Source organism: Argopecten irradians, chromosome 3, assembly GCF_041381155.1.
Source record: "Argopecten irradians isolate NY chromosome 3, Ai_NY, whole genome shotgun sequence".
NCBI classification, from domain to species: Eukaryota; Metazoa; Mollusca; class Bivalvia; order Pectinida; family Pectinidae; genus Argopecten; species Argopecten irradians.
Window position 1 is genome coordinate 7,906,099 of NC_091136.1, and position 23,897 is coordinate 7,929,995.

Below are 23,897 nucleotides of genomic sequence, written 5' to 3' on the forward strand. Positions count from 1 at the left end.
ATTCAACAATCCAAGTTATTTGGCAAGACATATTGATATAATGTATTATTATGTTATTTTGGGTTCTCCTTTTTAATTAAGTCACTTAATGAATAAAACCTATCTACATCAGGGAAGACCATAACCTCGGCTAAGTATGAAAAGCAATTCGCAAGCTGAATGTTTAGTTGAGTGTTGGTCATATTAGCAAGTAAATATGGTCATTTAATAAAGGCAAATATGTGTGTTGGTATATGTCAACTCTTCTTCCATACTTGACGAGGTTATCCCACGGTTGCTAAGTAAAGATTATAAGACTATTTCATTTGTGGATACGAAAGACAGGGATGTACTACCCGAGGATCACGAAATGTAGTAAAACCCGAGGCTTGCCAAGGGGTTTGCAACATTTTGTGATCCCGAGGGTAGAATATCCAAATCCTTCATATCCACTTATGAAAGAGTATTTTTCTTTCATACCTTGACGTTTTATTGCTCTTTCACAACTTCGTCGTGTATAATATCCCACCATTTTGAAATACATTTGTGAAAAAAAATGTTAAAATTTTACCGAAGAAATAGAAATTTTGCTGTCGCCGTGACGTCACGAGCCTTTATTGCATGGGTAGCCATGCGAAAAAGCCTAAGGCGGCATGAGTGTATTGCCCTAGACCAGCCAGTATTACACCCGTAGGTATGAATGGAAACTCTGTATTTTACCTTTTACACGCACTAGACAATGACGTGATGTCATCATTACATCCGGCGACTATTATGGGCGACGTCTAAATTTTGGCGCATTGTGACATTCCTATGATGGCTGCTCTTTGGAAATCTTTTTATATATAACTGTTTTTCATAATGTTTCGTTATTAAATATGGTAGAAAAATAGAATCTTACAAGGGTCTGTCCAGTGGGCAAGGATATATCAGGACCCTTCATGAAAGATGCTGGTCATCAACCTTTCGGCAAGGCCTCGGCTTTGAACAGGGCCCATGCAAAATTAGTTAGTCCTGTCTGGTCATACTCAGTCTGGTCCTTGTAGACTCGGGTATAGAGGGGTTGGGTTGTACCCTTTGGGTGTATGTATATAGAGATAGAGATGTGACTAGCCATCGTGGCTTTATCTCTCAATTATAAGTTATTATAAACGCATGCAGCTGTAACAAACATTTGTTTATTTGCGGCAAGCGTGCACCCGGACGTGTATATGATGCAATATACTTTACCACCATTAGTTTTATCTTCGTTCCACCAGTTGTGTTATAAAACCGTACGATTGCACTGATATACATTTCCAAGCTGGTGTCCATTGTAAAAAAAAAAAATTATGAACTAATATTGCATTTATTAAATATACCGGCAGAACTGCCTACACAAATATGATTATAGGATGTCGAAACATGTAACAAAATAAAGAAATCAGAATAAAGAAAAACTGAAATATCATTAATTCAATAAAAGTCCTTTCATATTAAGATGACATGAATATATATCATTATAGGGAAGCCCTTTAATGACCACATGCACACACATGTGGTAAATAGAAAGTTAAATGTAAACAATACCTAAATCATGGTCAGTTTTATTCGCGAAGGTTTTGTCCAATCGAATCAAAACACAGGCTTTTTACATGAAGTACTTTCTATTTCGCCTCTTGATACACAAATATTTTTTGTGATTTATTCGTCTTTCTGGCAATGTTTCCAATCGAAAAAAAATATTAGCTATTGGTTCCAGACGTCTTAGAAAATAAAATGCTGCATTGAAACAATTCTCTTCAATTTCTTTCAATTACCTTTGACAATTATATTTCTTCATTGAAATGGATACGTAAGACGTAATTAATTAAGTAGCGCGATATAAATTTAATTTCAAAAAAGAAGTTTTAATGTGTTGTTCACTTGATATAAATCAATAGAAGGAGAATGAAAAATAATTGCTTCGCGACGATGTATGTATTTCTTACATTGTATGTTATCGAATGGATTTTGACCATTACATTTTAACATTTTGTCAAATCTAATAATACACAGTCGTGTAGTTATTTGTTTTTATTGTTTTACGCCAGAATATTAGTAAACTTACACCTGATATCCAGTTAACTGAGGCCGTCCTCTCTCCGAGCGTCACGTCCTCGTTCTGGACCACACACCTGACCACGTTACCGTCCTGGTACCTGTCAGGTACGAGTTGTAGGACCTGTGTAGATATAAAACCCCCGTAACTTCCTGACGTGTTGGTAACGGTCGCTGTGTTAGGTATCCATGTTGTACCGTTGTACCACGTGATGTGTACGTGTCTGTTGTACTCCTGTGTTGTACAGGTCAAGGTCAGAGTATTGGTACCGTCCGCCACCACCACTCTGTTACCGGTTATACCCACACTGTCTGGTCCGACTGGAAAAGAATTAAAAAAACACAACCAAAATTAGGAAGGCATGGTAGGTTTGGTGTAATACAAGTGACCACTAACTTGGATATGGAAGTTTGAATCTTATTTACAACCGTCATATTAATTGGCAAACAATTTTGATACAAAACAACTTGGAATGTCTGACTCTACAGTACACAGATTTCCCATTGTCCTGATCGTGTGACTGTGTTAGAGATTACTTTACACATATACTGTCTTAAGTACGTTGACTCAACAACAAGGCACCGGTTTCTGATCTACAGTACACAAACTTTGTCATGTACTGTGTTTGAGATACTTACACAAACTTGTTTATAGTCTGTCGTATTGACTCAATCCCTCCAGGCCCGGTTACTGACTCTACAGTACACAAACTCCCCATTGTCCTGACGTGTTGACGCGGCGTGAGAGTGATGACGTCACGGCGTAAGTATCGGTAGAAGTGTCCAGTACCTTGACCTCCTCTGGATTACTTGACAGCCATGTTCCCCCAACATTCCACTCGATGTCAGCAGCAAGTCTACTTTCTGTAGACACGCACACCACTTCATTTCAATAAAAGTTTATTTGAAATAAATTGAAATGGGATCAAACAAAAGGCAGTGCCTATGTAAGTTCTCTCCCTGGTAACAAAATGTATATATACAAATGACATGAAAGAGTATTTGAAAGCATTTGAAAGTATATGTTTCAGAAGTCATGACAGTATATGAGATATTATTAATGAGATTATAGATAGTAATTTTGTTTATAATTCAAAAAGTATAATAATAAAGAAATAAGAATACAGCAGCCATAAGGAAATTACATTCACCCAACCAGATACAGACGCAGAAAGTCTATGTGGCTAATAAGCCGATGGTCATCCACCAATAGGGATTTAAGAGAAATTCTACCATGGCTTCTGCATTCGATTTTTGTATATGATTTAAAAAGATATAATGTTTCAGAATATTGAGATAAAGTTTGTTCTAAATTTATACTTGTCATGGCACATGCATTAATATTTTAACAATTACCTAAAATCGCCACACCACTTGTAGACATCACATCATTTTTTCTTTGTTGTCAGTTATTTAAAAATTGTTTAGTAAAAACTGGCTGCTTTTGCTTTACTGGTGTCTTCTTTTTTTTTTTTTTAACAGTACACAAAGAATTGTGCAAAAAGTTCAATGTTTGCAGTTATGGAATCCACGTGGATATCATCAAGGGATCTTTGGGTTAACATCCTGATTGAAGACCATATTTTAAAGCTTATTTTTAAAGCTGATAATTTCACATTGGTCGTACGGCTATAATCACATTGAGTTTGTTATATATATTACTATATATATATATGATTACATGTATTAACATTGCTATAAATTATTACTTTTGTAACTGTTGTTGTTGTCAAAGTTTTTATGTCAAAATTTACATTTAAAGATTACTTGGTTACTCTGGCGAGGAATTTCCAATGACACTAAAACAGAGTCTTTTATATATTTGAACCACTACTTAATTGAATCAATCATGGGTAAATACAGCTTGCGAAAACTTGCTTAGATACAACATTTTGTTTAAATTCATATTATATAACATACTGCCAATATTGATTTTAAAAAACGAGTTCATAAATATTAGTTTCGAGATAAGGTGTATACCTTGTATTTTTTTCAATAATTAATAGATATATTTTTTGCATATAATGTATGGCTCCATTGTCTGAAATAGCATATCGTCCAATGGTTTCCTGATTTCACTGTGTAACCTTATCAAACGCAAACAATCTTTATTCATTGTAGATGCAACAAATCCAGCGATTTGTTTTATGTATATACATATCTGTTACTAAATGTACAAGTATTAAACTGTACTGTACTAAATGATGAATGTTAACTGGGTAGCGATAAAAGCATGATGGTAACAACAAAAAATCATACTTTCTTACAATATTGTGGTCCGCGCAGTCCATCTTTTGCAAAAAATTTAAAAAGTATAAAAACGAATTTAGATATTGCCATGGCCAAAATACAAAAGGAATTGTTAGCTGGTAGTGGTCCTTTCAATACCCCGCCACTGCCAACGTTGCGTATTTCTCCACTAAGCTTGGTTCCTAAGAAAGATGGGGATTTTAGATTGATACATCACCTTTCACATCCTGTAGACAATTCGGTTAATGATTTCATTGACGAGAAGGCATGCTCCGTCAAATACTCCAGTATAGATGATGCAGTAGCGTTAGTTCAGAAGTTAGGTAGGGGTGCGTTATTAGCTAAAATGGACATTAAGTCTGCTTTAGGTTATTACCAGTCTCCCCAGGGGATTTTGATCAGTTAGGTTTTCACCTAGATGGTTTGATATACTTTGATAAATGCCTTCCTATGGGGGCCAGTATAAGCTGTGCACTTTTTGAAAAAAAAATCCAGTTTTCTAGAATGGGCGTCAAAAGGACCCCAGGGGCAGTCGCTACATTACTTGGATGATTTCTTATTTGGCGGGAAAAAATATACACCTCACTGTTCCGAGGCTATGGGAGAATTTAAAAAACTTTGCAATTTGCTCAACGTTCCCCTGGCAGAAAATAAAACAGTGGGCCCATGTACTGTCCTCACATTTTTGGGAATAGAATTTGACACAGTCAATATGGTACTTAGACTACCATTGGATAAATTATCAGAATTAAAAAATAATATCCACGTAATCTTATCAGCCAGCAAAATTACACTTAGAACACTTCAATCTCTGATTGGCTCCCTGAACTTTGCATTTCGTGTTATAAGGCCAGGGCGTGCTTTCTGTAGAAGACTTATCGATGCCACTACGGGGATTACTCGTCCCCATTACAAGATTAGAGTAACATGTAACATGAAGGCAGACCTACGGGCATGGCTTGATTTCCTTGATAGTTATAATGGGGTGATACTTGACCAGCTTTGGACAACAAATGACGCTTTAGAGTTGTTTACAGACAGTGCGGGTGGGACTGATAAGAGGTTTGGTATTTACTTTGACCGGAAGTGGGCCTTCGGCCAGTGGCCTAAAAAATGGGTCAATACCCCTATTCTCAGGAACATAACCTTTTTAGAATTGCTACCAGTGTGTGCAGCACTGACTATTTGGGGTAATGAGCTTGCAAACAAAAAAGTAGTATTTCATGTAGATAATGAAGCTGTGGTCAAAATTCTGAATAAGCAGTCAGCAAAAGACCCCTTACTTATGATTTTAGTCAGTAAGATATCCTGTTGAAAGCTGAACATATACCGGGGTGTGTAAATGAAATTGCTGACTCCATCTCTCGCTTACAGTGGGAAAAATTCAGGCTCCTGGCCTCAGAGGCGGATCCCGAGCCTGTACAAATACCACCCCATGTCTGGCAGATTTGAACAGTGAAGTTGGTAGGCTGGTAGAAAACTAAGGAACTTGATCCACTTACTTAAACGCATTTAAGCAATATGAGAATTACCTTAATCTATATAAGCTCCCTGAAGTGTGGCCGGTACCTGTAGAACAATTATGTAATTTTATCGCGTATTTGTCCTTGAATCAGCGCTCCGCATCCACTATCAAAACATATGTAAGTGCAATTCGTTTATGTACATAAAACTAAAGGTCTGGAGGATCCTACCAAGTTTTTCATGATAGGCAAGTTACTAGAGGGTGCCAGGAGAGGTGGGAATAGATTTGACACACGTGCCCCAATAACGTCCCCCATTTAAAAACAATTGACACAATTCCTTTGATCAGTGTGTTCCTCTAAATTTGAAGCTGTTATGTTTAAGGCGGTGTTCCTGTTAGCCTTTTTCGGTTTTCTTCGAGTAGGCGAGTACACATTAAGTAAAAATTCACATTATCTGATCGTCTTCCTCACACAGTAAAACAAGCATCTAAGAGAACTCTGCCAAGTAGGCAATATTGATGATGTCCACCTTTACACCATTTATTGTGTTCGATGTTAAAAACGTATGGAAGGGCAATAGATATACCCGCCGAGTGGATGATTTGCTGTTTAGAATGTTCCTACTCCGTCGAGACTTGTCCAATAGTAAACAAAGAAATAACACATTGCTCTTTACAACATATACTTAATCACAACAAAATAGTAACTAAGGTCACAGATAGGTAAACGTGGTAATACAACATTTTAAATGGAAAGTCATTAAAGCCTACTAAGATAAAAGTTGTATATCTCGTTACCTGCTCTGTCACATTTAGTGGTCAGCGAGATGGCCAACTGTACCTATATGTATTCTTTTGATTACACACAAATGTTCAAGTAATAAGTTATGGAAATCTGCATGGAGGCGTCTTCTGTCAGAATATGATTTCATTTACGAAAATGCATGTGTAACCATGCAAATACAAATGCGATAGCGATAATTTGTACTTGACGAGAATTGGTCGTCTGACAGTAGTGTCTTATTTGTATTATATTGTGTCAGTTTAGATAGAACACGACAACATGGTAGTTTTATCGGTGATGTTATTGAGAGGCCTAGGCATTTCAGTGAGTAAATATAATGAAACCGGTATGATTTTAAAGCTCTAACTTTAATGTAAGTAAAATCTCATACATTAAATCACTTAAAAAAACATGAATCATCCATAGAAATTGTATAAATTGTTTTCTCCTTGATGCCTGTAGCAAAAAGACTTGCGTTAGCAATGGAAATATTACCATTAGTTTCAGCATTTTTGAGTATTTCACATATGGCATTTCATAATCGTATATTGAAATCACAAAAGACATACAAATGTTCACTTGAAAGGTGTACATCTTACAAATATTGTAAATCTATAATAACATTCCACATTTAACATAACTATAACTTATATGAATATGAATTTATTATATGAATATGAATTTATGATACATGGATAACATTTAACTCACGATTAGATATTATAATATATAATGTCTATAAAAAATATGTATAACTTTTATTTATTATTAAACCATAAACGTACATCAGAATCTGATTTGACCTTTTCATGTTCCTACACATGGCGAAATAAACATATAACCTGTTTTTCTTTTCTCATCACGAAACCATATTGTTGCTGGTGACACAGAATGAATACGTTCACGGGTTTAAACTAGAGGCTCAAGGGACTTGCCAGTGATCAGGCAACAGCTACATATTAGGATAGAAATTGCGTCTTTCAAAATGGCGACGTTGGTATCAATTTTGGGCTCTCCATCCTTTGCATAAATATCAGCACCGGAAGACATTAAGACAAACTTTTAAATGTTTTTTTTTCAATATGGAGTTTGTGTTGAGCCATGTCAGTGTCATTTTGGCAAGCTAAATCACATTGGTAGATTTGAGATGAGGATAAGAATGTGTTTTGAAGTTGGCGGCTGTGACTGGTTGGGATCAACCCGAAAAATAACACCTGGTCAGGACCATGTCACGACAATTTCAGTTAAGTATCAACAAGATCCCAGCCGTTGAACTTGAGAAGTATAAAATGTATCTCAAGATAATGGCTCTAGCGGGCGTATTGGGTCATATGACCTAAAAACCCTGACACGTCCTCCCCTTGAACTACAACGAAATGCTGACATTGTCCTTACACATTCGTATTCTGATAGACGGTTTCCTGTTTATCTGAAATACAACAACAAATAGACAATATAATTTAACGTCCCGTTTTTCAATTTACATCATAATTGATAAAAGAAAATTAAAAAAACAAAACGCAATGTATAATGATTTAGTTGTATGTATAATATTTAGTTGATATCAAAAAGTCTTAATGACGATTTATGAGAAAACACATTCTGTGATAAAGCCAAGGAATAGTAAAGTTCATCATTGCTATCATCGCTAAATGAAACTCATTGCTATATCGCTTTAAAGATCGACATACTGTTTTTCTTCGATAAACCATCATAAATGTTTGGTAATGATCGTCTCCCAAGTACTTCATAGGCGTTGTTGCTAAAAAGGAATCTTAAGGAAATAAGTTTTAAAAGAGCCAAGGTAGCAATATGGCATTTGTGGGTCAACAAATAATTGTTGTTTAAATTTGGATAAATAAATCAGAAAATGTACAACAGAAGGCATTTTCGTAGAAAGAATGTGAAGCACAGGTATACAGAGTTTTTGTAAAGACCGATGCCTAGCTTCTAAGCCATACATCCAACCACAACGTAACGGTGTACGTTTTTATGTAAATGATAGAGCTTAACTGTTGTTGCAAACACTATTTTAAGTAATGCTATGGTGTAGTCGAGGGTTGTGTATCATAACAGTGATATACACCCCTCGACTATAGAGGATAACAGGACCATGGTGCCTCCAAACTTGTTAAAAAGTTGTTTGCTTACTACTTCCATCTTCCATAACGGTTTTGAGCCGCTGTCATGGTCACATGTTAATTCACCTAGATATTTTTACCGACAACTGCAACTGCCGTGTTAAATTCGATATATAAAATGGCATATTATTCTACATTAGAAAAAAACCCAAAAATGACGGTGAGTTTCAATATTAGATAATTTTCTACCTTAACGTCATTAAAAGTGATTCATTGAAGGCAAACTGGTCACCTGACATTTCATATATTTCAATAGGCTATACCACGACGATCATCTTCTCCTAGTGAACACATTTCACTATGGCAATGCATGATTACTATAATAAATATATCAGCAGTATTTTTATTAATTTATGTTCTAAACGGATATATTTATTTCATTTCCACCTAATGATTTTGTCAGTATAATAAAACATCTACCACCCTCTGTATTGGAACAGTATTTATATACCCAGACCACTGACAGAATACGGGATATATACCTCGACAACGGGTCATGGTGGTTTATTCGACAGTACCTATATAAAACTACATAATGTACGAAAACATTTTGTTATATATTACAACTCACAAAATAAAACAATTAAACATACCTTTCATCGCTTGGTGATATGCGTTCTACAACCAAAAGATCAATCAAATGTTTGACAATGACACATCGGATATATCAATACATTACTCAAACCTGTCTGTCTATCCGTTTGCCTGTTTATACTGTCTATCGTTATTTATCTCAGTCTGGCTGTCCATGAACGGTTTCAAAATGTTTTATTTCTCAAAAAACGTAATAAACCTTTAGATTTCAACGATGAACGCCGCTGTCCCTAAATGGGTGAATTGTTATGAAGTGTCTTATTTCAAAATATTATTCAGATATTATTTATGAAACCTAACAGTTTACTCATAAATATGAGGGGGTCTTGTTAATCTTAGATAGCCGTTATGACTTCTATAGAAGTCAAATATGATGACAGTGGTTGTAAATTGATAAAAGTTTGATTTAAATTAACTTTGTAGCCATGCTTTAAGTCACTGACTATTTTTAAATAATCTAACTGTTGCCATCAAAGACATCAAGATACTTAGACTGTATGTCCAATTGTATAATATGTATAACACATTTTAAGGATCATAGAATATCGACAAAATTATTTAGAAGAGATGTGGAAACCCAAACTGTCCCCTATATCACAAAACGAGGTAAGTATCACATTTACTTAATATGTTCTTTTATAAAAAAAATATCGGTATATGATATCATTTGTGCTACACCTAAAATCTGTCTTGACTTACGACTATTTTGATACATGTCCATTAAACAATTACAAGATAATTTAAACAGTTTGTAAACAACACATGCAATGCAAATTACAACATCATTTGACTTACGGTGTTCGTGGATGTCTTCGTACAATGACCCGGATCCAGGTGTCCCCTTTACATTGTCGATATTCATATATTTTGAAGAGCTGGGAATTCGAAATAATTTGTTAGTATTCATTTAATAAATATCTAAAGACTGTTCACTTATATATTTGTAAACGAGTTATGTTAAAATGATATTATGAAGGACCATATTTTCCTATTGTTTGCACATATTGTCTTGTTATATTTTAAAATTGTTATGATATGTTAAATTTGGGGAATAGGATCCTTATCCCTCGAAAAACACATCGTTACGTAAAATAAAAGCAATCTAAATACTCACGCATTATGCTTAAATTTCATGCGATGCGGCTATGTTCTCGCAATTTTACAGATATATATGTTAAGCAATATTTAAGAGAACAATATCAATAATATATATATATATATACTTACTCTTGTTGCTCAGCCTGGAAGCCTACATTAGTAATGGAAAACAGACGATTAAGCATATTTGTGAACCAAAAGCCAATTTAGAAAGGTAAATTAAGTTTGAATCATTTCATAATTATTGTTAGGTATACATCAATATAAAACTTACGACTACCGGACAGAACATCCTCTGAAATTATTGTTGAATCATTGGGTTTACTTCTGAAAAAAACCAATAAAAGTAAATCCTTAGGTAGTATGGTCACGTTATAGTTATCCGAAGAATGAAAGAGAACAGATATTTCAAGCTTATATCAAAGTTGCGTTCATTAAGAATAAAGAAAAATGGTTTACCTCCGCTGTGAAGTTCGTTTCCCTGCAAACGATTTATAAAGTCAAATAATATTATTGCGATATTTATATTTTCTACTTTCTATGTTTGAATGTTTTCTTTTATATTAATATGCAAAGTGTATATTTGAGATGTTGAAACTCATATTGTTGTATGCCACTTATGATTCTTCCAGAACAAATCTGTCTATTATTGTTATTATAAAACCTAACACAATAATGTATAATTAGTCCAGTAAGGTTCACTTACTTATCATATAAAGCACCACTGCTCCAACGACAAGTAATAGAAGAATGGATGACACCGACATCATTGCTATACCAGCAGATTGAAGGTCACTCTTGACGATATCAGATAGTGCTTTCATAAAAAAGGAAAAACAAATGGAAAACAAAAGAGTAATTTATCTATAGATATCACTAACTACTTGCACAAACATTAGTTGGAATAGTTCTCAGAGACTATCATACATTAAGTGGTTTTCGGGTTGTATTATCAGCTCTTGTTAGAATACATATATTCAAATCAAGCAGAGACAGTGTCAAACAGACAACACAGAATTATGTCAGCATGCTGCAGACAAGTTTATGTTATCAAAGAAAAACACGCAATGGCGGACGGATACCTGTAGCATCTTTATTTTTGATGTTTTCAAAGTCCTTGTCAGCCCATTATCCGATGTCAACCCCCTGTTTGCTAAAACGGCCTTTTGATTATTTTATTTTGTTATAACATGAAAAAGTGAACAACCTGAATTATTGTATCGATTATCTTATTTCTTTCAACTCACCCTTAGTTCGAATGGAGATTGTTAGAGACTGGCTGATGTCTACATCGCTTTGGACTTGAATGCTGAAGTAATAGACAGTGTCCCTTGTCAGTCCATCTATTGTGTAGGCCATAACGGGCTCCATATCATCGGGGATAGCATTAGAGTACGTAGTGACGTCACTGTCGGCTGGTCTGTACCCAATGATATACGTATCTCCATGATCTCTCCCCGGGTCCGGGATCCATTGTACGGTGATACTACTACTTGTGACATCCTTTTGTAACAGGTAAAGTGGTGGGGACGGTGGATCTGTAACCGGGATTATTATATCGGATCAGGTATATCTAGGCTGGACGTACATATCCTTTAAAATTGTTTTAGTGTCAGGTAAAATATTAGCTCTCTTCTAAGATATATGATATTGTTGGTTATCTTATTAATGGTGATATTTTCGTTTACCTTGCACTAGTTTTTATTTCATTTTCAGATAGTTCGCAGACCAGATCGAGCCTGGCCCGATGCACCTTATGTCAATACATATTAAAATTATATTTGATTTGCCTTGGAATACGATGATAACATTAGAAATGGAATAGTTTAAAAAAAATTGCATGTCAGAAAAAATGTTGTTGAATATACACATTATTCAATAAATGTATGGATAATATTAAATGTTTTTGTTGTGATCGACGTTTTTACTATACAGGAATTTAGCTCTGTCGCTAAAATATGCATTTCTTAGTCAACAGATTTACTGGGGGATGCTTGAAACCAGACATACTGAAATGTGGATTTGGGATCAATTAGTGAATTAATATGTATTGCCTTTGTAGTTCATTTGCTTCTAGAGTAAAGTTGTTAATTACCTGCGTTCATCAAGTTGAAAGTAAAGTTGACTCTCCCCTGTGTGTTTTCTATTTTGATAGTGTAGTCACCAAAGTCTTCTTCTGCTATTCCACTCATTCTCAAAACTGCCGCATAGCCGTTGACCATTACATCTACACCATGAAATGACATGTTAAGCTGTTTAACTCTTAATGACATCACAGTTCTATCCGTTGGAAATTTTCCATCCACCCCTCTGGTCCACATAACATCACTGAGACTGACCGCTGGCCTGCTGTAAAACTCCACCTCTATGGTAACATTTCCACCTGTTTCCCCGTTGACCGCAGTTGGTTGGTTTAGAAACACAGGGGGTGCTGGAAATTATGTATGTTTAATAAATAGGTCAGCACTGTATCGTAGCTTGTTATTGTTAAGGGTCATTTCGACAATTATTTACTCATGCTAATGCATCAAAATTAACATCTTACTATAAATCGCTATACTTTCTTTTTTCTATTTTCACAGAATTTTAATATTATTGTTTATGAATTAGAAAATTAGCAAATAAGAATGGAAGACTGTCACAGTATTGAATATGTAATGTCGAAGTTTACGTACAAATTAATAATATGCTATTTATATATCGAAATACCTTCCACTACGAAAAATACTGATCCTGAACTGTAGAAGGACGGGTCAGGTATATTGTTGGAGGCTGTACAAATGTAGTAACCGGTGTCCTCATACCGTCTGGTCATACCCGGGTCAGGCAGGGTCAGGACTGACTCTAACGGACTCGAATTTCCAGTCAACAAACGTATTTCAGTTCCACTCTCAGAGGTGTGCCGCCATTTTCCGAATTGATATGTGTCCGGATTTCCATCAGGGTTGCACGACAATAGCCTTGTCGATGACATGTACGTTGTATTCATATAACTCAGGATCACATCACCTGGGTCTATCAGTAAGAAGATAATGGATGGTGCAAAAATGTTTTTTCATGAAAACAAAATATGTTATTAAACATGAAAAAGGAAAGCGAATATACTAAGGTCTTCCGGTAAATACCGTTTTCCATACCTTTGTTGTATCAAATACTGTGAATAAATGCTTTTGCGTGGCGACATAAGCTAACGTTATCATACCAATCCACATTTTTGTGTACAGCGATTGAATTTACAGGTTAAATTCTATATTGTTCTTGTTGTGATCTGTTTCGTAGCGAAATATATTCTAATTCCTAACCACCCGCGAAATGCTCGGACATACATTGTAAACGAAAATAAGTTAGTTTACTGAATAAAAAAGTTCGATATTTTTTTTTCTTTAAACGGATAACTTACAGTAAATATCGATGACTATTGTGTCCTGATCACTCCCGATAGAGTTTACAGCTACACATCGGTATGTTCCTCTATCTGTCCGGTGTGTAGACGATATACGTAGGACACCGGACGTGACTTCAGCATCAGGCGGAAGTTGACTTCCAATTCTCGACCATGTAATAGATGACGTGGTAGGATTACTGTGTACGTCACATCTGATTTCAATATCTCCTCCTTCTATTACATCCTCTCCAGGATTGGGAATCAATGTCAGGTATGGTCGATCTATTATTAACACATCATTTTGTTGTATGAATTCATGTTAAGGAACTTCACTTATTTAATGATGAATATGAAGCAAATAGAAAGACGTAAACATTAAAAAACAATGTATGTCACATTGATACCGAATTATCCCTAAGTACTTTTGAATTGTACTAAATACAATATGCGTTATCTTCAATTAATCAATTTAATATGTTAAAATGGATAGAAAACATAAGATTAAATACATACAAATTATAATGAACACATGAAATTTAGGAGGCATTTGGTCATTCTTAAGAAAATGCAATGCTGGTTTTGCATCAATTCATTCAATCTTTTGCATGAAATATACTAACCGTTAACTTTACAAGAAGATGCAATTTTGTAATGTTTAGTCAAACGACACTGAATTGCGTTTAATTACATGGACATATATTTCGCATAGTTGATAATCTATCACCATTAATTGCCAAGGTGTAAGTGAAAAGATGAAATTTGCAAGTGGACAAATAATTTCATCATTACGTTACTTACTTTATAATAAAAAAAGTCATTATCATGTTTCTTATTCATATTTGTATATCTTTCTCTAATTCACGTTTTTTCCTCTCATATTTTTCTTCGCATTCCTTTCCTATTTATGGAACTGCAATGGATAATCGAGTAAATGAAAACTAAGCTTAGCATATGAGAAGTGCATAAATAGTCTATTTACAGTTCATTCATTCCATACTGATACTTACAATTGATATCCAGTGTAACTGAGGCCGTCCTCTCTCCCAGCGTCACGTCCTCGTTCTGGACCAAACACATGACCACGTTACCGTCCTGGTACCTGGAAGGTATGAGTTGTAGGACCTGTGTAGATATAAAACCCCCGTAACTTCCTGACGTGTTGGTGACGGCCGCTGTGTTAGGTATCCGTGTTGTATCGTTGTACCACGTGATGTGTACGTGTCTGTTGTACTCCTGTATTGTACAGGTCAAGGTCAGAGTATTGGTACCGTCCGCCACCACCACTCTGTTACCGGTTATACTCACACTGTCAGGTCCAACTGTAACAAAGGAAAACGTATTGTATCTTAAAAATTGTTCATTGTAGGTGTCAGTTCAATATACCTCAAGTTAAAAAGGATAACGTAAACTAAACAGAAACAAAATGCAATCCTTTAAAGACTAAGAACATTTCTGAAAACCAAATAATGAAAATAAAGTAGAAAATCAGATATTACATGCCTTTTGATATTTCATTAATTTAACTGCGCTGTTGTACATTATAGATCTCAAACGTATATGACGTTATTAGTATCATGATATTTTGTCCACTTCGACATTCCCCGAAACAATTACTTCAACATGATTATTTGGTTGTTTACTAAGACTAATTCTAGTTCATTCAAAGCTCCAAAGGTAAGTTCAATCACTCATTTATCGCAAAAATAACTTACATCTAACAATGAAAACTGGTGATTGCTCACTTCCGGTCCATGTGGTATCACTCTGACTTCCGGTACAGGTGCAAGTATGACCATTGGCCTGGCGTGTAAGTGCCACTGTGGTCACTGAAGTGTGATGGTCTCCTTGACTCCCTGTGGAAGGTGTTGTCATAGTAACTGTAGGTGGACACGTCCACTGGAGACTGGGTATGGGTTTACCACCGGTCACGTGACATGTTAAGACCACGACGGAGTTTACTCGTCCTTCTGTGGTGGGGTCTACACTCACTGTTACAGGGGTACTCGAGAGATCTACGAGAATAATGTTATTGTTAAAATCAATTCTTCAAATGATTAGATCACTCAACAGTTTCGTTAAAATGCAGGAAACATCCTCTTTAAAATGGCTGAAAAATGTTTTTTTTATTATGACATAAGCAGACACATATTTAATTATATAATACAATTCCCCATTGCAGCATATAAACACATTTTATGCGCAATTTTGATATCTGTAAGACTGATTCCCGCCAACAAAATACTACAGTTTATTCATTCCATACTGATACTTACACCTGATATCCAGTGTAACTGAGGCCGTCCTCTCTCCCAGCGTCACGTCCTCGTTCTGGACCACACACCTGACCACGTTACCGTCCTGGTACCTGTCAGGTACGAGTTGTAGGACCTGTGTAGATATAAAACCCCCGTAACTTCCTGACGTGTTGGTGACGGCCGCTGTGTTAGGTATCCGTGTTGTTCCGTTGTACCACGTGATGTGTACGTATCTGTTGTACTCCTGAGTTGTACAGGTCAAGGTCAGAGTATTGGTACCGTCCGCCACCACAACTCTGTTACCAGTTATACCCACACTGTCAGGTCCGACTTTAAAAAGGAAAATATATTTATGTAAACAATATATTTTAATGTGTATGTTATGATGTTCAATAATCCTCAAATTAGAAATAGAATAAAAACAACTAATTAAATTAATATAACTTGCTATGTAAAAACATAATATATTCAGAAAGAAAGTATTAACCATAATATGTAAAAATATTGTAAAAATTGTTATTTGACACAACCATTGAAATTGTTACTCGTGACGTTTCGATAACCACACTGCTATCTTCATCAGAGGTAAGTGACCAGTACAATATGGCTACGCTGTGAAGGTATGTTGGCACGAGTTGTAACCTAAATGTGTCAACGTGTACGAGATGGTAATAACTGTCAACAGATGAGCACATGCTTGTAGGAATACCGTACAATTACTCGACATGCCCTTCTTCATAAGTCAAACTCATCTACCACTCTAATGAGTGACCGAGTTGCATGCCGAATGTACTGTCAACACGGCTCCGCTTATTTTGATACCTGGTCGTTGATGTGCGAAAAAAACCATCATCCCTATTTATAACGTGTTCGCTGCACCGTATCCAGAGGGCATCTTTGTGCCCGATTGTATTGCTTTTAGAGATTTTCCATTCAACTTCATGATTTTCCTGTCCGTTTTGTTGATCTAAGACTCGTCTTAATCTGGTAAAAATGTTGCAAAGTTGGGCTTCAACGTCTTTCTGGCGAAGACACGATACACATAACCATTTTTTATAATATTCCTTATCGACCTGAAGAATATGTTTCACAATATATGTCAATATGATCAGTGCTATACCATTATATCTGAAGTTTTGATATCACCGTCATATCAATTATATAAAAGTGTTGATTTCTAAGCCCAGGAGTGCAGGCACAAGTTTGTTATCAGGTCTAGGGGTGAATAAGGATGAATAATTTTTATAATTAAGGAGTTTTATACCATATAAATAAACAATCACTTTTACGCTATGCCTTTTCATGAAGTTCTTTGAATGACAATATTGCTATATAAATATATCGCATCTCGGACAGAAATGTCCCCAAATGAATTGGCTGAGAGTCGTCACGTGGTGACCTCCTATCACTTTATAGAGGGTCAGTAAAGTTTGTTATGGTGCAATCAGGCGGCTGCCGCCCTCGATTCAAAATGTAAAACACATTCTCTTCAACTAAATAGACCACTTCATTACCGTAAAACTATATATTACTTGTTAATTAACTTAAATCGTTTTAATACTTCAAATTAAATAAAATGCAATTATTAAATACGAGTTGCTTCCCCATCGCCAGTGTGAAAGTTGATGACGCGGTGAAAGTCAAACGTAACAATTCAAGCGTTTTCTAGACTGTGATTATAAATAAATGGAGGTGTTTGTACGTACAGATCAATCCTCACTCTACAATTAATTTATCGGCATAATTTCTAAATTATTATCTTAGCGAGAATGCAGAGATGATCAAGGACATTGCACTTTAAATGTTGGATGGAGGTTTGTGTCACTTTGGTTTCTGATGCTTTCAATATTATATAGAATCTACAGCCAGTCTTGTGTGGTATTGAGGTAGGCCTATATCTACCATCTATGTAATGTCCACTAGGAATGTCGAAACTATTGTTGATTTATGAACTATACAGTTTTATTCTGCAGGTTCCTTATACAGTATATATTGCAGATTCCGGAAAGAAATATGTATATAAATATGTAGGCTTAGGCCATTTATTTTAAAAGCGGCGATTGTTGTATTCTTCGCCAGCATGGTTGAAGTTTGATTTCAGATTCTTGATAAAACGAACAGAAAACAAAGAAATCAATGCAATAAATTCGTTATAAAGTCAGTTACAGACCCCCTATGGAGTCATAGAGGGTCAGTAAGAAGTATAGGAGGCTTGGGTTACGCCCTCGCCCCTGTAAATATTATTGACCCTCTATGCCTTTATAGGGGGGTCAGTAACTGACTATATAACTAATAATAGCAATGTCTCTATAACACTCGTTTTCAATTACTAAAGAAAATGGGTAAATGTATTCCGAGTGGTGTTGATATTTTCAATGGTTTCAATATAACTAAGTGGAGGTTTTGTTTTAGACGATGTTAACAAAACCTTTTTCGATCTCATTCAGTTTCTTTACCTTGCTGCGACATATTGCATAGCTCTGTGTCAAATAAATTCATTGTATCAGTAAGTTGCTAGATATTCGCAATTAAATTCACTGCTGCACTTTTCAAGGCATATAAATGATTAACATCATCTACAAATTCCATCGTGTCATCATGCCGTGTTACTCTGTTAGAGATACTAATACTGCTATAGTCTGTCGTACTGACTCAACCCCTCCAGTCAAGGCCCGGTTACTGACTCTACAGTACACAGCCTCCCCATTGTCCTGACGTGTGACTGTGTTAGAGATACTTACACAATACTTATATAGTCTGTCGTACTGACTCAATCCCTCCAGACAAGGCCCGGTTACTGACTCTACAGTACAAAGACTTCCCATTGTCCTGACGTGTGACTGTGTTAGAGATACTTACACAATACTATTATAGTCTGTCGTACCGACTCAACCCCTCCAGTCAAGGCCCGGTTACTGACTCTACAGTACTTAGACTCCCCATTGTCCTGACGTGTGACTGTGTTAGAGATACTTACACAATACTGTTATAGTCTGTCGTACTGAATCAATCCCTCCAAACAAGGCCTGGTTACTGACTCTACAGTACACAGGCTTCCCATTGTCCTGATGTGTGACAACTTCTCTAACCAAGGGTATTTAGCCGATTCTCTGCTACTACCCTTGGCATCTCTCACTTCAGAACGGGTGTTCCCGCACTGCGTCACCTGCTGGATCACCGCGGTTGCGCCCCTTCCATTTACGTAATAAGCAACCAATTAAAAAGCTTGTATCATTGTTGTATTGTTGAAAAAAAATGGCAGCGCCCTATGAATCACGCATGTTGTTTCCAACAGATTCAAAATACCAACGATGAACCTGTGTGTGAGTCATTTATTTTATTAGTAAGTTCGGACACCATTTTTGTGTTTCATGTTTAAGTTTTGCAGTGTCCAATTTTGTAGCGAGGTCGCAGTATATCTTTGAATTGTTTACTTTGTGGAACATAAACCACGCACGTACTTTCAAATCTGTTTGGAGAGCAATGTCGCCAAAACGTTCATTTAGCTGGTCTAAAACATCTAAGTAATTGATTAAATAGACAGTAATATAATTTCGTCAGTAAGAAATGATGTTTACAGGCATGACATGCTTGATGCCTCAATATACAAATGTAGGTCACTATATTATCGCTTCAGTTCAGTTATGTTGACAAATCAAAGTCACGTTTTCATTGGTCGCCTGAACCTAGCCGCATCCAATCAGAATTTGAAAGCAAAAACATCTGTTCTGCAATTAGATATGCCAAGGGTAGTAGAGTCGGACTAAATTCCCTTATAGTCTGTTGTACTGACTCAATCCCTCCAGACAAGGCCCGGTTACTGACTCTACAGTACACAGACTTCCCATTGTCCTGACGTGTGACTGTGTTAGAGATACTTACACAATACTGTTATAGTCTGTCGTACTGACTCAATCCCTCCAGACAAGGCCCGGTTACTGACTCTACAGTACACAGACTTTCCATTGTCCTGACGTGTGACGCGGCGTGAGAGTGATGACGTCACGGTGTAGGTATCGGTAGAAGTGTCCAGTACCTTGACCTCCTCTGGATTACTTGACAGCCATGTTCCCCCAACATTCCACTCGATGTCAGCAGCAGGTCTACTTCCTGTAGAAACACACGCCACCTGCAGGTCTGTGTTCTCTGTCTGAGACGATGGAACTGATATAGTAGGCAGTCTTGGTTTTTACTGGAATGAAATAACACTATGAAAAATCTTCTACAATTGGTTAGCGAAAAAACATTTGCTCTACCAATGATAAAATTCGAATCACAAATATTTTACATTTTCCTGGTCCTGTTTTATTCATCAAACTCTTATTTAAGAAAGCAAGAAATTCCAAGCGCTGAGGTACATTTATGATAACACACTGGAGATCTGAGGACTGGTCTGGGCTGGACTACTTGACTGACAATTATATAACACTCTATGCTCACAATCTAGGTATACAACTAAACTGACATGTATACAACACTATATACTCACAATCTAGGTATACCAAGACACTGGTGGTCTGAGGACTGGTCAGGGCTAGACTACTAGACTGACATGTATACAACACTCTATACTCACAATATAGGTATACCAACACACTGGCGGTCTGAGGACTGGTCAGGGCTGGCTGGACTACTAGACTGACATGTGAACTGGGTTCTGTCGTCTGCTTTTGTAAAATACTTTTGTGTGCTGAACTATGTTATTCGACGTTGTAAGAATGCCGCCATCTTTGATCCACGACACACTAGCGGCGGAGTACCACCACGTGCGCTACAGGTCAAGGTCAGATTACCATCCTCCGTTCCGGTTGTCCTGTTCTGACCGTCTTCGGCAACTGTGTTTTTCTATTTCAGGGAAGGCTGGGGGAACTACAATAAAATTCAAAAATAATAAAAACCCACAGCACTAAATGCCGAAAATAAACATACATAAATATCATTCTTAAAAGCCGAACTCAAACAGAATGATATATTATAATGTCAATATGAAAGAAACAGATATTTATTGTGTTATTGTCAACGATGTAGGCAATGTATTCAATTCATATTTGTTAGTGAACTGGATTTGACAGAACTTACTGGACAAGTAACTATGATGGTATATAGAATGTCACTGTATTTTAAATCTGAAATTACTTACTGTTTGGTCAGAAAAGATGATTTACCGCTGTCTAAATAACAAACCGACATCAACTTACTGTTAGAAGTTGATTGATAGGAAATTTGTCTGTACTTAAGATGATATAAAGTTAATAATAAACAACCAAATTGATTAAATGTGAACATTATATTACCCAATTCTGACATAACATACTGAAAAGTAGGTAGATGATAGAATGCCATCTGAATTACCATATCTGACATAAACTTTAACTGTACACAAGAATATGTTGATAGGAATATGTATCTAATTATAACAATCAGACCATAAATTACAAGTACAGTATTATTGTATGTTAGAAATATGTTCTGTATTACCGATCTTTTATAACTTACTGTACAGTAGTAGATGATAGAATGTATCTGTATTACCAATCTGACATAAACTTACTGTACAGTAGTAGATGATAGAATGTGTCTGTATTACCAATCTGACATAAATTACTGTACAGTAGTTAGATGATAGAATGTGTCTGTATTACCAATCTGACATAACTTACTGTACAGTAGTAGATGATAGAATGTATCTGTATTACCAATCTGACATAACTTACTGTACACTAGTAGATGATAGAATGTGTCTGTATTACCAATCTGACATAAATTACTGTACAGTAGTAGATGATGATAGAATGTGTCTGTATTACCAATCTGACATAAACTTACTGTACGGTAGTAGATGATAGAATGTATCTGTATTACCAATCTGACATAACTTACTGTACAGTAGTAGATGATAGAATGTATCTGTATTACCAATCTGACATAAATTACTGTACAGTAGTAGATGATAGAATGTGTCTGTATTACCAATCTGACATAACTTACTGTACAGTAGTAGATGATAGAATGTGTCTGTAATACCAATCTGACATAACTTACTGCACAGTAGTATGATGATAGAATGTGTCTGTATTACCAATCTGACATAAATTACTGTACAGTAGTAGATGATAGAATGTGTCTGTATTACCAATCTGACATAACTTACTGTACATAGTAGATGATAGAATGTGTCTGTAATACCAATCTGACAACTTACTGAACAGTAGTAGATGATAAAATGTGTCTGTATTACCAATCTGACATAACTTACTGTACAGTAGTAGATGATAGAATGTGTCTGTAATTCCAATCTGACATAACTTACTGTACATAAGATGATAGAAATGTGTCTGTATTACCAATCTGACATAACTCACTGTACATAGTAGATGATAGGATGTGTCTGTATTACCAAATTGACATAACTTACTGTACATAAAGATGATAGAATGTGTCTGTATTACCAATCTGACATAATTTAATGTACAGTAGTAGATGATAGAATGTGTCTGTATTACCAATCTGACATAACTTACTGTACAGTAGTAGATGATAGAATGTGTCTGTATTACCAATCTGACATAACTTACTGTACAGTAGTAGATGATAGAATGTGTCTGTATTACCAATCTGACATAACTTACTGTACAGTAGTAGATGAAAGAATGTGTCTGTTATACCAATCTGACATATTTTACTGTACAGAAGTAGATGGTAGAATGTGTCTGTATTACCAATCTGACATAACTTACTATACATTAGTAGATGATAGAAAGTGTCTGTATTACCAATGTGAAATAACTTATTATACAGTAGTAGATGATAGAATGTGTCTGTATTACCAATGTGAAATAACTTACTGTACAGTAGTAGATGATAGAATGTATCTGTATTACCAATATGACATAATTTACTGTACAATAGTAGATGATAGAATGTGTCTGTATTACCAAACTGACATAATTTACTGTAATGTAGTAGACGATAGAATGTGTCTGTATTACCAATCTGACATAATTTAATGTAATGTAGTAGACGATAGAATGTGTCTGTATTACCAATCTGACATAACTTACTGTACATAAGATGATAGAATGTGTCTGTAATACCAATCTGACATAACTTACTGTATAGTAGATGATAGAATGTGTTTGTGTTACCGATCTGATATAACTTACTGTACAGTAGCAGATGATAGAATGTGTTTGAAAACCCAGTATTACAAATGTACTCCCTGACATCTGACAGCAGTACATCACTGATCTGTAGGCTGTAGTTCCCGCCCTGTCTTATTACACTCAGTCTGGTCCTTGTAGATTCGGGTATGGACGGGTTGAATTGTATTCCTTGGGTGTATGTAAATAACGATGGAGAGGTGACTGTCCATTGTGGTATTGTACCCCCAGTATCAGTACACTGTAGTGTTACAGTCCCACCCTGTCTGGTGTACACTGGGGAGGCTGACGTCACACCTGAATTATAAAACAACAGAGGTAACAGTCCATTGTGTTGTACCACCAGTATCAGTACACTGTAGTGTTACAGTCCCACCCTGTCTGGTGTACACTGGGGAGGCTGACGTCACACCTGAATTATAAAACAACAGAGGTAACAGTCCATTGTGTTTGTGTACCAACCAGCATCAGTTCACTGTAGTGTTACAGTCCACCACCCTGTCTGGTGTACACTGGGGAGGCTGACGTCACACCTGAATTATAAAACAACAGAGGTAACAGTCCATTGTGTTGTACCACCAGTATCAGTACACTGTAGTGTTACAGTCCCACCCTGTCTGGTGTACACTGGGGAGGCTGACGTCACACCTGAATTATAAAACAACAGAGGTAAACAGTCCATTGTGTTGTACCACCAGTATCAGTAC

General features: G+C 36.1%; 2 protein-coding genes and 1 pseudogene across 2 annotated transcripts in view; all 3 read right to left on the minus strand.

Annotated features, from left to right (window-relative positions):
* The window catches only part of LOC138317188 (nephrin-like), a gene marked incomplete at its 5' end in the record, with an annotated part of 63,246 nt that extends 43,027 nt beyond the window's left edge, over positions 1 to 20,219 (minus strand). The window contains 7 exons of the mRNA XM_069258741.1: positions 12,486 to 12,821; positions 13,100 to 13,405; positions 13,791 to 14,057; positions 14,783 to 15,094; positions 15,488 to 15,787; positions 16,049 to 16,360; positions 19,913 to 20,219. Of these exons, the coding sequence (XP_069114842.1) occupies positions 12,486 to 12,821; positions 13,100 to 13,405; positions 13,791 to 14,057; positions 14,783 to 15,094; positions 15,488 to 15,787; positions 16,049 to 16,360; positions 19,913 to 20,219 (2,140 nt within the window). The remainder of the gene's footprint in view (positions 1 to 12,485; positions 12,822 to 13,099; positions 13,406 to 13,790; positions 14,058 to 14,782; positions 15,095 to 15,487; positions 15,788 to 16,048; positions 16,361 to 19,912) is intronic.
* LOC138317467 (uncharacterized) lies at positions 7,353 to 11,624 on the minus strand. Its single transcript, XM_069259151.1, has 8 exons — positions 11,097 to 11,624; positions 10,850 to 10,871; positions 10,665 to 10,717; positions 10,520 to 10,541; positions 10,088 to 10,167; positions 9,292 to 9,316; positions 8,249 to 8,319; positions 7,353 to 7,986 (listed from the first exon to the last, which is right to left on the minus strand). The coding sequence occupies exons 1-8, from the start codon at positions 11,212 to 11,214 to the stop codon at positions 7,949 to 7,951; spliced, it is 429 nt and encodes a 142-aa protein (XP_069115252.1). The 5' UTR covers positions 11,215 to 11,624; the 3' UTR covers positions 7,353 to 7,948.
* A 383-nt stretch (positions 20,220 to 20,602) lies between the features above and the next one.
* LOC138317189 (roundabout homolog 1-like) lies at positions 20,603 to 23,554 on the minus strand (annotated as a pseudogene).
* Between the last annotated feature and the right edge of the window lie 343 nt (positions 23,555 to 23,897).